General features: G+C 40.6%; 2 protein-coding genes across 2 annotated transcripts; both read left to right on the top strand.

Moving 5' to 3' along the window:
* The first annotated feature begins 2476 nt into the window (after positions 1-2476).
* Positions 2477-11098, top strand: LOC137906471 (equilibrative nucleoside transporter 1-like). The gene is made up of 12 exons (XM_068750742.1): positions 2477-2502; positions 3518-3599; positions 3895-4067; positions 7556-7695; positions 7767-7901; positions 7974-8071; positions 8148-8226; positions 8953-9017; positions 9833-9941; positions 10033-10118; positions 10714-10913; positions 10987-11098. Exons 1-12 carry the CDS (start codon positions 2477-2479, stop codon positions 11096-11098), a joined length of 1305 nt encoding a protein of 434 aa, XP_068606843.1.
* A 1216-nt stretch (positions 11099-12314) lies between these two features.
* gemin6 (gem (nuclear organelle) associated protein 6) lies at positions 12315-14281 on the top strand. Its single transcript, XM_068751365.1, has 2 exons — positions 12315-12480; positions 13791-14281. Exons 1-2 carry the CDS (start codon positions 12350-12352, stop codon positions 14146-14148), a joined length of 489 nt encoding a protein of 162 aa, XP_068607466.1. The 5' UTR covers positions 12315-12349; the 3' UTR covers positions 14149-14281.
* Positions 14282-14537: the final 256 nt, after the last annotated feature.

Genomic DNA, 14537 nt, shown 5'->3' with positions numbered 1-14537 from the left:
AGACATTTGCTTGTGTGTATATTTATGCTGATTGTAAACTTCTGATGTTCACTGTAGCGGCGCCATGTCTCCACAAGAGGGCAGCATTTTATATTGCGGCCGTTTCTGGAAGGAAACCGGAAATGTCCCAAACTCCGTTCATTTCTTCGAATTATCGCGAGAACGGTACGTTGTAGAGACTTGGAAACCTGGTCTACCCGACATGATTTTGTTGATTTGCTTGATTTATTATTTATTGCTCGTGTTTGAAGTTTTGGGTTGTAGGAGGGACAGGGTCCTTATTTCACTTGACCCTTCCCCCTATTATACCGTGGTTTATAGCACTTAGTTGTTTGTCATTATGAATTGTTTATGTTTTACTTTTATTTATTATTATGATTAATATCATTGTGGATGGAATAGCCACAATCATAACAACTTACCGTGAGGATCCTGTTTTTTGTCTCTCTCTCTCTTATATTCAAAAATAGGATGGATGGATGCGCACTCTGCTCCAGAGACATGTCCGAAATATTTATTTATACACCAAGAAGCACTTATCGGACAGGTATCAGAGTACTGTGATTATCTGTGTGCTGTCCATATGTGAAAGGTACCACCACCTACCAAGATGAAACCAGACCCTGAGGAGGAAAGCAGTGGGAGGGAGACTGCCCCAGGCCTAAGAGGAGATCTGGAAAGGAGGAGAACGGGACACACATGACAACACATGCAGGAGATACAAACTGAACAGACTTACCTGCTGCTGTGTCTTCTCTTGGTCTAGCCTGGTGAAACCCGTGGGAGAGGAGGGGAGAGGGGGCCTACCTGTAAAGACAGAAAATGTGCAAGCCTGATGGGACATTTACCAGATCCCCCGCCCTCCTCCCCGGGTGTTTAGCCCCGACCCCAAATAGTGATTTTGGCCATATAAATTCATCGTCCCTTTATTACTACCCCCCCTTTCCTTTACCTATCTTTAAACTTTCCTTTGCCTCTTATTTTATACCCGACCCAACCTTCTCTCCAACCTTAACCCTCTCTAAACTTAATCCCTCCCCCACTTTTTTCTTTCCCCCCTTTTTGTTTACCCGACCCATTCCCTCTTTCCTAACCTTAACCCTCTATGCCTCCCTCAAACTTAACCTTTAACCTCTTTCCTTTTTATCTTATACCCGACCCTCCTCTTTTCCTAACCTTAACCTTCCCTGCCCTTCCAGGCCTAAACCTAACTTTTCCCTCCCCCCTTTTCCTAGCCTTAACCCTAACCCTAAACCTAACCCTCCCTACCTTCCTATGCCTAAACTTAATCATTCCCTCCCCCCTTTTCCTAGCCTTAACCCTTCCCTCCCCCCTCTTCCTAACCTTAACCCTCCCTACCTTCCTATGCCTAAACTTAATCATTCCCTCCCCCCTTTTTCTAACCTTCCCTACCCTGCCTAAACTTAACCCTTACCCTCATCCCTCTTTATTTTACACCTGACCCTCCTCTTTTCCTAACCTTAACCTTCCCTGCCCTTCTATGCCTAAACCTAACCCTTTCTTCCCCCCTGTTCCTAATCCCAACCCTCCTTACCCTTCTAAGCCTAACCTTTCCCTCCCCCTTTTATTTTATATCCATCCCTATTTTTAAATTTAAATGAAAGTAATTGATCACCTGTTGCCCGTGCCCATCCAACATCCTAGGATGTTGGATAAATGCCCCTAACCCTAACCCTGACAGACGGACGGACGGACAGACAGATGGACAAATGGACAGACGTACAGACTGACAGGACGGACAGACAGACGGACGGACGGACAGACTGACAGAAGGACGGACGGACAGATGGACGGACAGACAGATTTATCATTATTTATAGATGTTATTTAATTTAATTTTATTTATTATTTAATTGTATAAATTGCAGTTTAAGGATTAAAATGTCAGGCAAAATGATGCACTTAAAATATTTTCTGTTGCAGACTAATTAAAATGGTAATAAAGTTATTCTTTGTTGTAAGTTGATATATATTTCTTTCTTTTTCTTATTTCTTGTAAGGATACAAGTGTGGGTTTTTTTTCGGGGGGGGGGCGCGACAGAAAATAATTGAGAAGCACTGTTAACCTAACCCTGCTCATTTATAATGATGTGTAAAATAATTTAGCAGAGCAGTTAAAACTTGTTCTGTTATCAGATCATAGTCATTTACACTGAAACAAAGTCCACCCAGTGATGAAAGCAGCGGTCGGTCAAAGGTCTGATGTAGGAACTGATTCCTGAAAACAAGAGCACGTAACTAAATGAGGAAGAACCTGAAACACTTTGAACCCTGAATGTGTCTGAGGAGTGTAGAGGAAACAAGACATTGTTCAAACTGACTGCAGGAGAGACAGACAGGAATATATTTTGAGGCAACCAGGATTACAAACCAGCAAGCTTTCAGTCCTCCACTTCTGGACCCTACCAGGTCTAACGTCAGCCAGGTTTCGAGCCCATTGGTTCTGCAGACAAAAATGGCTCCTAGCTCTCCAAAGGACAAGTGAGTAAATGATTAATTGATCATTTAAGTTACAGATTGTTAATACAAATAATACTGCAGGTTGTGTTCACATCAATAACATTTGTGATCAAACACACCATGAAGAACTGGACAAACTGCTGTCACACTAATCGCTTCACCTACTGACAAATGGCTAAACAAAAACATATGTCTCTCTCCATATATATATATATATATACATATACGCAAGCCCGTCGACGGGGAGGACAACCAGGTATGTTGTCCCAGCCCTCAGTGCCGTAGGGGTGACCCATAATGTACTTTACCTAATATTCTCCCATTATTTCTAACAAAATTGTTGACTAGTACATTAAACGTAATTTTTTATTCAAAATATATACGTATCAATTAAAACTAGAGGTGCCTGATTGCAATTTTCTGGTCGATCACCAATTTTTAAAGTCCCGATCTGGCGATAAAGACATATTTTTTTAATAACTGACAGCAGAAATATTTCAATCTTATTTTACTGAAAAATAAATGTATGCAACAGTTTACCCTGTAGACCTGTTTTGGGTGCAGAGCAGTATTTTGCTTTTACAAATTAAAGGAAATCACAAGGTTTGCGGTGGTTAATAAAATAACTATCTACAGGACAAACTAACAAAACATGAATAAGGTGTCCTGAGTTTTATCTTTTCTTTCTTGTAGTACAAAAATGCAGCAGCTTTGTGACTATTTCTATCTAAAAAGAACTTGCTGCCGTTTACAGAAAAAGGCTCCTAAAAGTCAAACATTCTAGATCTAGAACAAGGGTTAGCCGCTAGTTAGCCGCTAACACTGCGGGCTTAGATGATCCTCCAGCTGAGCCCTCATTTAGCAACAGTGCGTAGAGAAGGTTCTGGATTGGTTCCCACTCATTCCTGGAGTACAGCATGATGTCATCCAGGTACAGCAGTGGCTGCTTGTCACTCCTTTTCAGAACTTCCGTGTTTGCGATGGGCCTTTTGAGGATGAAGTCTAATGCTGGTACTCTGAAAACATCTTCCTGTAGGTATTTCGGGGTGTGGCTGATCTTCTTCGTGCTTGGTTTGGGAACACTGCTGCCTTGGAACTTCTTCATGACTGCCACCATGGTACAGCAGCAATTCCTGTTAGTTGTCCATGTATAAACAGATTGATTGGCCCCCCAGCTCCAGGCTCAGATGTGTCTGATTGTTGTTCCCATCATAAAAAGGCTCAGTCCTTCTCTGACTGCCTGTTTGTGCCCCCTTACTGCCTCCTTACTTCCCCTGTACTCATGGTGACACCTTAGCTCTTAGCTCAGCTAGCTCCACGCATTGATCTAATCTTTGTGTTTAAGCCAAGCTTTGAAATCTGTCCAAGATTTAGTGATGAACAACAGATTAACAACAAAGTCTGCATCTCCAGTACTTCACAAGCCGACTAAAGGAACCCTGGTTGGTGGACTCGTCAGCCAATCAGACAGGAGCAGCAGGTGCTGGTCGCAGCCACCTGGAGGCTAAATTCAACAATGTGATGACGCTGTGTGCGATGCTGCCTCTGCTGCTGTGCACGTGCCTCAACTCCTTACTGCACTCATTGTGAGTAAACGAGCACCAACAAAGAAGAATCTGGGAGCAGGCTGAGCCAACCACAGTAGAATAGAATAAACTACAGTAGAAGAAAGCACAGTAGAAGAATAAACTACAGTAGAAGAAAGCACAGTAGAAGAATAAACCACAGTAGAAGAAAGCACAGGAGAAGAATAAACCACAGTAGAAGAAAGCACAGGAGAAGAATAAACCACAGTAGAATAGAATAAACTACAGTAGAAGAAAGCACAGTAGAAGAAAGCACAGGAGAAGAATAAACCACAGTAGAATAGAATAAACCACAGTAGAATAGAATAAACTACAGTAGAAGAAAGCACAGTAGAAGAATAAACCACAGTAGAAGAAAGCACAGGAGAAGAATAAACCACAGGAGAATAGAATAAACTACAGTAGAATAGAATAAACTACAGTAGAAGAAAGCACAGTAGAAGAATAAACCACAGTAGAAGAAAGCACAGGAGAAGAATAAACCACAGGAGAATAGAATAAACTACAGTAGAATAGAATAAACTACAGTAGAAGAAAGCACAGTAGAAGAATAAACCACAGGAGAATAGAATAAACTACAGTAGAATAGAATAAACTACAGTAGAAGAAAGCACAGTAGAAGAATAAACCACAGGAGAATAGAATAAACTACAGTAGAATAGAATAAACTACAGTAGAAGAAAGCACAGTAGAAGAATAAACCACAGTGGAATAAACCACAGAAGAATAAACCACAGGAGAAGAATAAACCACAGAATAGAATAAACTACAGTAGAATAGAAGAAACCACAGTAGAAGAAAGCACAGTAGAAGAATAAACCACAGTAAGATATAATAAACTACAGTAGAATAGAATAAACTACAGTAGACTAGAATAAACTACAGTAGAATAGAATAAACCACAGTAGAATAGAATACACTACAGTACAATAGAATAAACTACAGTAGACTAGAATAAACTACAGTAGAATAGAATAAACCACAGTAGAATAGAATAAACTACAGTACAATAGAATAAACTACAGTAGAATAAACCACAGTAGAAGAAACTACAGTAGAATAGAATAAACCACAGTAGAATAGAATAAACTACAGTACAATAGAATAAACTACAGTAGAATAAACCACAGTAGAAGAAACTACAGTACAATAGAATAAACCACAGTAGAATAGAATAAACTACAGTAGAATAGAATAAACCACAGTAGAATAGAATAAACTACAGTAGAATAGAATAAACTACAGTAGAAGAAAGCACAGTAGAATAAAATAAACTACAGTAGAAGAAAGCACAGTAGATGAATAAACCACAGTAGAAGAAACCACAGTAGAAGAAAGCACAGTAGAAGAATAAACCACAGTAAGATATAATAAACTACAGTAGAATAGAATAAACTACAGTAGTCTAGAATAAACTACAGTAGAATAGAATAAACCACAGTAGAATAGAATAAACTACAGTAGAAGAAAGCACAGTAGATGAATAAACCACAGTAGAAGAAAGCACAGTAGAAGAATAAACCACAGTAAGATATAATAAACTACAGTAGAATAGAATAAACTACAGTAGTCGAGAATAAACTACAGTAGAATAGAAGAAACCACAGTAGAAGAAAGCACAGTAGAAGAATAAACCACAGTAAGATATAATAAACTACAGTAGAATAGAATAAACTACAGTAGTCTAGAATAAACTACAGTAGAATAGAATAAACCACAGTAGAATAGAATAAACTACAGTAGAATAAACCACAGTAGAAGAAACTACAGTAGAATAGAATAAACCACAGTAGAATAGAATAAACTACAGTAGAATAGAATAAACTACAGTAGAATAGAATAAACTACAGTAGAAGAAAGCACAGTAGAATAGAATAAACTACAGTAGAAGAAAGCACAGTAGAAGAATAAACCGCAGTAAGATATAATAAACTACAGTAGAATAGAATAAACTACAGTAGACTAGAATAAACTACAGTAGACTAGAATAAACTACAGTAGAATAGAATAAACCACAGTAGAATAGAATAAACTACAGTAGAATAGAATAAACCACAGTAGAATAGAATAAACTACAGTAGAATAGAATAAACTACAGTAGAATAAACCACAGTAGAAGAATAAACCACAGTAGAAGAAACTACAGTAGAATAGAATAAACCACAGTAGAATATAATAAACTACAGTAGAATAGAATAAACCACAGTAGAATAGAATAAACTACAGTAGAATAGAATAAACTACAGTAGAATAAACCACAGTAGAAGAATAAACCACAGTAGAAGAATAAACCACAGTAGAAGAAACCACAGTAGAATAAACCACAGTAGAAGAATAAACCACGGGAGAATAGAATAAAACTACAGTAGACTAGAATAAACTACAGTAGAAGAATAAACCACGGGAGAATAGAATAAAACTACAGTAGACTAGAATAAACTACAGTAGAAGAAGCCACAGTAGAACAGAATAAACCAAAGTAGAATATAATAAAACACAGCAGAAAGGAATAAATTACAGTAGAATAGAATAAACCACAGTAGAATAGATTAAACCACAGTAGAATAAACCACAGTAGAATATAATAAACTACAGTAGAATATAATAAAACACAGCAGAAAGGAATAAATTACAGTAGAATAGAATAAACCACAGTAGAATAGATTAAACCACAGTAGAATAAACCACAGTAGAATATAATAAACTACAGTAGAATAGAATAAACTACAGTAGAACAGAATAAACCAAAGTAGAATATAATAAAACACAGCAGAAAGGAATAAATTACAGTAGAATAGAATAAACTACAGCAGAAAGGAATAAATTACAGTAGAATAGAATAAACCACAGTAGAATAGATTAAACCACAGTAGAATAAACCACAGTAGAATATAATAAACTACAGTAGAAAGGAATAAATTACAGTAGAATAGAATAAACTACAGCAGAAAGGAATAAATTACAGTAGAATAGAATAAACCACAGTAGAATAGATTAAACCACAGTAGAATAAACCACAGTAGAATATAATAAACTACAGTAGAATAGAATACAACACAGTAGAATAGAATAAACCACAGTAGAATAGATTAAACCACAGTAGAATAAACCACAGTAGAATAAACCACAGTAGAATATAATAAACTACAGTAGAATAGAATACAACACAGTAGAATAGAATAAACCACAGTAGAATAGATTAAACCACAGTAGAATAAACCACAGTAGAATAAACCACAGTAGAATATAATAAACTACAGTAGAATAGAATACAACACAGTAGAATAATAAACACAGAATAGAATAAAGTGCTTGCAGCTTCTTACAGCTTCTTCTGTCAGAGGAGTCCCTGTTTCATTTCAGCCTTCGGACAAAGACTGTCTTTATGTCCTGTTTTGGGTTTCATTAAATGTTATTTATTGATTAGACTGAAATATACTATCTTTGTTATTCTCTGATTGGTGTCGGATTGATCCTCCTTCTCTCAGTATTTCTCAGCGCCTGCGTGTGATGGGCAGTCTCCTCGTCATCATGGTGGTCTTCATCGTCACGGCCATCCTTGTCAAAGTGCCTCTGGAGCCACTGCCCTTCTTTTCCATCACCATGGTGACGGTCATCATCATCAACTGTGGGTTACTTGATTGATTGCTGCTTGATCTCCTTTGGCGTGGTGCTTCAGGGCAGGCCCTTTGGTTCTAGGCTTTGGGGCAGTTCTTCAGGGCAGTTTGTTCGGCATGGCTGGCTTGCTGCCTCTCTCGTATACGGCTCCCATCATGAGTGGTCAAGGGCTGGCCGGGAGCTTTGCTGCCTTCTCCATGATCTGCGCCATCGCAAGTCTGGACTAACCACTTACTCATTACTATGTGTTACTGCACATGTATCTGCTATATTCCTCCCTCCCTCCAGGTGGCGCCGACCTTCAGGATGCAGCGTTTGGCTACTTCATCACAGCCTGTTTGGCTATTTGTCTGGCCATCCTGTCCTACATCCTGCTGCCTAAACTGGTGACTGCAGCACATCCGTGACCTCGTCCCCTGATCTCACATCCATTCTCTGATCGATCAATGTTTCATCTCTTAGGAGTTTTTCCAGTTTTATCAGGAGACACACAGGAACGAGAGATCAGACAAGGACAACACCTTAAAGCTGATGAACAGAGGTATGAACAAAGAAAAGGGTTAGTGGCGACATTCAGCTGCATCTCATTTTAAGGATAGTCAATGATCAGCTGTCCCATCATAAGATTATTATTAAATGTGATGTCATAATTCAGTGAGGCGGGTTTCTGCTGTCGACCTAGCAGTAGTGTAACGCGTATGGCGGTCTGACAGCGTCTACTCGTCGTATGTATTCTGGTCAGAACAACAGAAAAACATAAATGTCAATCTGCACACGGAAACAGGAAGATCAGCAGCTATACGTTAGCATAGCGCGTTAGCAAGGATCAGCTAGCATGCAACGTGGTCAGAGAATCTACTCAAAGTAAAGTTATTAGTTCTCCTAAATATCGCCTGTAACTTCGTGATTACATAGTAATCATATTAATGACCACGCGAAAAGGCTCAGATCTTGACTTTCACCAATTAGTAATACTAAATATTATAACGACGTGAACAGCTCCGTCACATGGCACCTACCTCCAACGTGACACGCGATTCTCTGCTGGAGGCTCGTGACGTGTGCAGACACCTGGTCATGCAGCTACGAAATATGACCAGTAGGAGGCGCCACAAACCACACAAATATGTACAGGATTTATTTTTTGTTCGAAATTCTAACAGGCTCAATTCTGACTGTTACACCAGCATTTATCCCATTGATGATTCAAATACACAGAGATGTTAATCATCATCATCATCATCATCTTCTTCTTCTGCTTCATAAGAGAGTAAAGAGGAAGCTTTGAATGACCAACAACAGAACATTGGCATGATGGTCATCTTTAAAAAGGTCTGTCTGAAACACTAAAAATCAAAATCACATAAAAAAATCAGTCAAACGGTGATTTCTGAAGCCTTTCATCAGATTATTGATTGATTGTTGTTTTAGGAGAAACCAGAAATCAAACAATAACCAATAATGGGCATTATAAAGGATTGTCTTTTCTTTGACCAGGTTGAAATCAGGGACTTGATAAGACTTTAGGGTTGAACCAGAAGACCAGCAAAAAACAACATTCACAAGGAAGTCAAAGTAGTTTTATTTATTGAATAGGAAATCACACTAGAAGTTATCTCAAAGTAGTAAAATAACCCTAACCCTTAATTCTAGAATAGAATAGAACAAATGACTGAATGACAGCTTGTGAAGGGGTGAACATGGGCTGGTGTTGTAAAATGCTTGAGTCGAGGTCATTGAACTTTTTGAACCTCTCAGTCCTTGTTGCCTGCTGACCGTTGCCTCTCAGTCCTTGTTGCCTGTTGACCGTTGCCTCTCAGTCCTTGCTGCCTGCTGACCGTTGCCTCTCAGTCCTTGTTGCCTGCTGACCGTTGCCTCTCAGTCCTTGTTGCCTGCTGACCGTTGCCTCTCAGTCCTTGCTGCCTGCTGACCGTTGCCTCTCAGTCCTTGTTGCCTGTTGACCGTTGCCTCTCAGTCCTTGTTGCCTGCTGACCGTTGCCTCTCAGTCCTTGTTGCCTGCTGACCGTTGCCTCTCAGTCCTTGCTGCCTGCTGACCGTTGCCTCTCAGTCCTTGTTGCCTGTTGACCGTTGCCTCTCAGTCCTTGTTGCCTGCTGACTCTCACTCCTTGTTGCCTGCTGATGGTCAGCTCTGGCTGTTGGCTCTGTCCGTCTGTTTCACCTTCACCATCACCATCGGCGTGTTTCCCGCGGTTACCGCCGACACCAGGACCAGCCTCGCCTCTGGGGGACCCTGGGGTGAGCTGACAAACCACCAAATCATTGTCCCTTTGATTGATCCGACAATGTTTCCCTGCTAAATGATTGATCTGTAATATTTGTTTGACAGAACAGTTCTTCATTCCGGTCTGCTGTTTCCTGCTTTTTAACCTGTGTGACTGGGGTGGGCGGAGCTTAACAGCTATTTGTATGTGGGTGAGTTTAAAATCATCAATCAGTATAATCTTTATTTGAGGCCATCCAGTTCATTCATATGAATTGATTGGTTATTACTTATTTGTAGAGACAAGGACATGTGACAGGATGTTTTGCTACTATGGGATGCCGGGACCTACCCTAATCTGCCACTGATTGGCTGATTGGCTCGCCAGCATTCTTCGGTCTGATTGAAATGATATGAGAAACATCTGCTTTATACTAAGCCAGTGGTTCCCCAACTTTAATGCCCCCGCCCCCTACAAAACCTTTAATGCCCCTACCCCCTACAAAAGGCACACCTCATAGGAAGATGTTAAACTATTACACATTTCCATTCATGTATTTATCAGGTATGCTAAATTGCATAAACCCCCCATATAAGGTTATGTCGCCCCCCGGCAGGCCGTGGTGTCAACACAGCATCACTCAGACATTTGCTGCAGATGTATTGATCAGATATTGCTGATAGTACTCAGCTAATGCTTTTGTTTCTAGCCTCATTTCCCAGTTTGGGATGAATAAATTACAACATCTGATTTCATCTTATGGTTGCAATACAAATGTATTGATCACTTATCACTTCTGTCTCCAGCCACAGAAGGAGAGTCTGTTACTTCCGGTCTTTGTGGGGTGTCGTCTTGTCTTCATCCCTCTCTTCATGTTGTGTAACGTCCACCCTCGCGTCCACCTGCCTGTCTTCATTGATCACGATGGTTGGTTTATCGTCATCATGGTCGCCTTTGCCTTCAGTAATGGATACCTGGCAAGCCTCTGCATGTGCTATGGACCAAAGTGAGACACTGAATCATGTCCCCTTATTTTTAGACATTCATTCATAATACAGAATCGTCTCGTTGTTCTGTAGGACCGTTCGTCCTCGTGAGGCAGAAACCGCTGGAAGCATCATGGCCTTCTTTCTGTGTCTGGGTTTGGCCTCAGGAGCTGCTTTGTCTTTCATCATCAGAGCACTGGTTTGACTGGGAAAACTGCATCGTTATGACTGGTTTAACTGGAAATGACCGATTAATTACTGGAATAATGGCAGACAGGGTTCAGGGTCAACAAACAAAGTTAACTTGGTGGTCCAGGACAAACCATCAGAAATCCATCTGATTTTTTACCTTCTGAGGTCTCAGCCAATAAACTGTCATCAGTTTTATTTAACATATTTGTGTCTTTACACAGTACTTCACATTGACTCTAAAAGCAATCCATTATTTAAATACTACATTTAATTTTTAAAGTTCTGATATTTTTGAGAAATGTGTCTGTGTTTTTGTTTCACTTCAGTTTTTTTTTTTAATGCTGGTGCATTTATTTGCAGTATAAGGTTATAAGAATCAGATATTCTGTTTCTGAGATGTTTTATTAACTATTTACAGGAAATCACACAACTGATTTCTCTATGACTTCAGAGATAAAATGAAGATTAGAATTAGGATCAAGAGAGAAAAGTTTTAAAGACTGTGAAACATCATCTGTTAATAAAGACAGAGCGATGATCCCCCTGAAGGTGAAACACCCTAAAGCAGCTCAGCTGGGTTGGGGTCTAGGAGACACATTGGTTTGGATGAAGTATTTGAAGTGGGAGGAAGCAGTACCCTGTTGACCTTACATCTGTGTGAAGGTAAACTGATAGAGGGCAGCAGGTGATGAAGTTCATCTCTAATAAGTAGAAGAAGAAGTTCATGAATTCAGTGCTGGACAGAAACCCGGGGTTCGTTTGGTTCTCCTCTATCGATGCAGAGAACGAGACAGGTCTGACATTTTCATGTGACACTTATTAAACTTATTTTTTGTCAGTGGTCAGGGAACAGATCTACCTCTAAATGATAAAGAATCATTTAAAGAGAAATGCCAGGATCCGGACGGTAATCCGAATCACCTCCAGAATCTAAGAAACTTTTCCGAGACCTATTTCAAACATTTCCTGAAACTCGTCAAAACCCGTCCATAACATTTTGAGTAATGTTGCTAACAAACAATCCGAATTAAACGCCGGCCAAAACGTGACTTCTTGGCGTGGGTGGGTAACGGTTCTTTAAAAAGGACCGGAGTCCTGTCATATGTCGTCCTCCAGCAGAGGGCAGCAGCGGCCGGCTCGTTGTCATCATCAGCCGAGAAGCGGAACCTTCTTTCCAGATTGTTTCGTCCGGACGGTTTGGGGCTCGTGCCGGATACACCCTGGGCGTAGATCTGTGAGCTCGGCGGTGACCGTGTGAACCGACATGCAATGCGGCTGGCCTCTACTAGGTCCGCTGCAGTGGATCCGTTACGTTAACAAACAGGTGAAGGTGAAGGTTGGACAAGATGAAGAGTTCTGCGGGTGGTTGCTCACCGTGGACCCGGTATCCGCCAGGTGACGTCAAACACAATATGCTAATAGAATAACTGAGGATTTATGAGCTGTAGCATTAGCTGCAGTTAGCCTGGGAATGCTATAATTTAGCACGCATGCTATCTATTGCCAAAACTTCGTTGATTGAGAACGGAATTTTAGGATGTTTGTCTTTCAGGGCGTGAATCAAATTAGTTTATTTAAATGTCATTTTAGATTTACTTGAACGTTTTTGACTCTGAATATAAATTCTGATCATTTAAAGCAGCGGTTCCCCAAACGTTTTCCTGCCACGGACCGGTTTCCGGTCGGGGTGGTAATTAAATCACAGAGGAATATAACCTTACCAATAAACTTTATATAATGCACTTGCATCTTGCAATAACTATTAAACAAGTATTACACCAATATCTACTCACCATTAGTTGTGGTCTCAATAACCGCTTCTGTCCATGTTCACGTTTTTTGGTCAAATAACACATTCTTGTTTTTTAATCCACTGGTTTGTCTGTTAAAATAAGTTTTCTCTTTTTCCTCCTCAGTTGGACTTTCCCATTAGCAAAGAAGCTCCCCAAAGACGTTTGTTTTTTAATTTAATCTTCACTAGTTCACGTCTGTTTTTAGTAACGTATCAAAGCATGAAAATTCACAGGCGAATGTTATGTTGGTGAAAATCCGGTAGTTTTTCAAAATAAAACACCTTTTAGACGCTAATAATCAATACAATGGAAATTGTATAGATTAGTTATTCTTTCTGTGCGGCCCGGTAACAAATGCCTCACGGACCGGTACCGGCCCGCGGACCGGTGGTTGGGGACCACTGATTTAAAGCACGTTTCAAACTAGCGGCCCAGCAGAATCACTGCTTTGCTTTAATGAGGAAGACGTAGCTGTCAAGTTTCAGCTCAAACGTTTTCAGGTACAGGACATGACAGGTCCAAACATGTCAAATATCTTTTGCCCAAAATATAGTTTGAATTTTGGCTCCAGTTTGACACCGAGCGCCTTTAAGAGATAAGATATTATTGATTTTATTACAGCAGCACCAATAGAGCAGGTAAAACCCAAACCCATAAATCCTTGGAATTGAGACCGTATGTAAAAAAAGAAAATACTTACAAATTGTTATGTACATGTGTATGTTTTTATGTATGTATATGTACATATGTAAACCAAGAAAATGTTGATAAAACATGTCTTTAAGCTGCTTAGTGTCATGACACAGGATAATATTACAACCGGGTTAGGGTTATTGAACAATCTGTGTGTGCGTGAGTGATCAGTAACATCTGAACCCGAACCTGATCAATGGTCTTTCTGTGTCTCCTCAGTCTGGTCCTGGTCACCTTCAGGGAGGAGGGTCGAGCGTCCGTGCAGGTGGTAATGGGTCATGCTGTGGGGGAGGTGGAGGTCCTACACGAAGCTGACGAGGACACTGCGGAGCGTCTTCGGGCCTCCTTTCTGCCACGGAGGACGTGTGAGCTTGATGTGGAGGAGCTGAGGAAGAGGAGGAGGAGTGTGCAGAGCTGGTTGGAGAAGAACTGGGTTCCAGTGGTTGAGGAGGGGGAGGACCTGAGGGTGGCTGGGGTTCTAACTGTCACAGCCCCGTATGGACCTGAGAACTGTTCCAGCACCAACCAGATCACCCTGGACCGCATCCAGAAGCTGATCCAGAGTCTGAAGCATTGATCGCATAAAGTTTGGCTTCTTTGGAGAACAGATCCAGACATTGATTCTGCTCAGAATCAGCCATGACCAGCAGCCGATTTGTGTCGTTTCTGACTTCTTGTTTCATCAATGAATATTTAAAATAAAAGTTTCATTCAAAAAAATTAAATATCTGATTTTGATCTAGTAAAAAATATATACTCCCCCTTGAACTGCCACCTTATTGTGGTGGGGGGTTCGAGTGCCTGAAGGCTCCTCCACGTCCAGAGGAGTCAGCTGGGGTGGCTGGGGCATCTATTTCAGATGCCCCCCTAGGGAGGGGTCCCAGGCATGTCCAAGCAGGAGGAGGCCGCGGTGAAGACACGGAACACGCTCGCTGGATGGATGGGTTAGGGTTTTGTGACTCCTCA

Source organism: Brachionichthys hirsutus, chromosome 17 (assembly GCF_040956055.1).
Source record: "Brachionichthys hirsutus isolate HB-005 chromosome 17, CSIRO-AGI_Bhir_v1, whole genome shotgun sequence".
NCBI classification, from domain to species: domain Eukaryota; kingdom Metazoa; phylum Chordata; class Actinopteri; order Lophiiformes; family Brachionichthyidae; genus Brachionichthys; species Brachionichthys hirsutus.
This window is presented reverse-complemented; position numbering and strand designations above follow the sequence as displayed.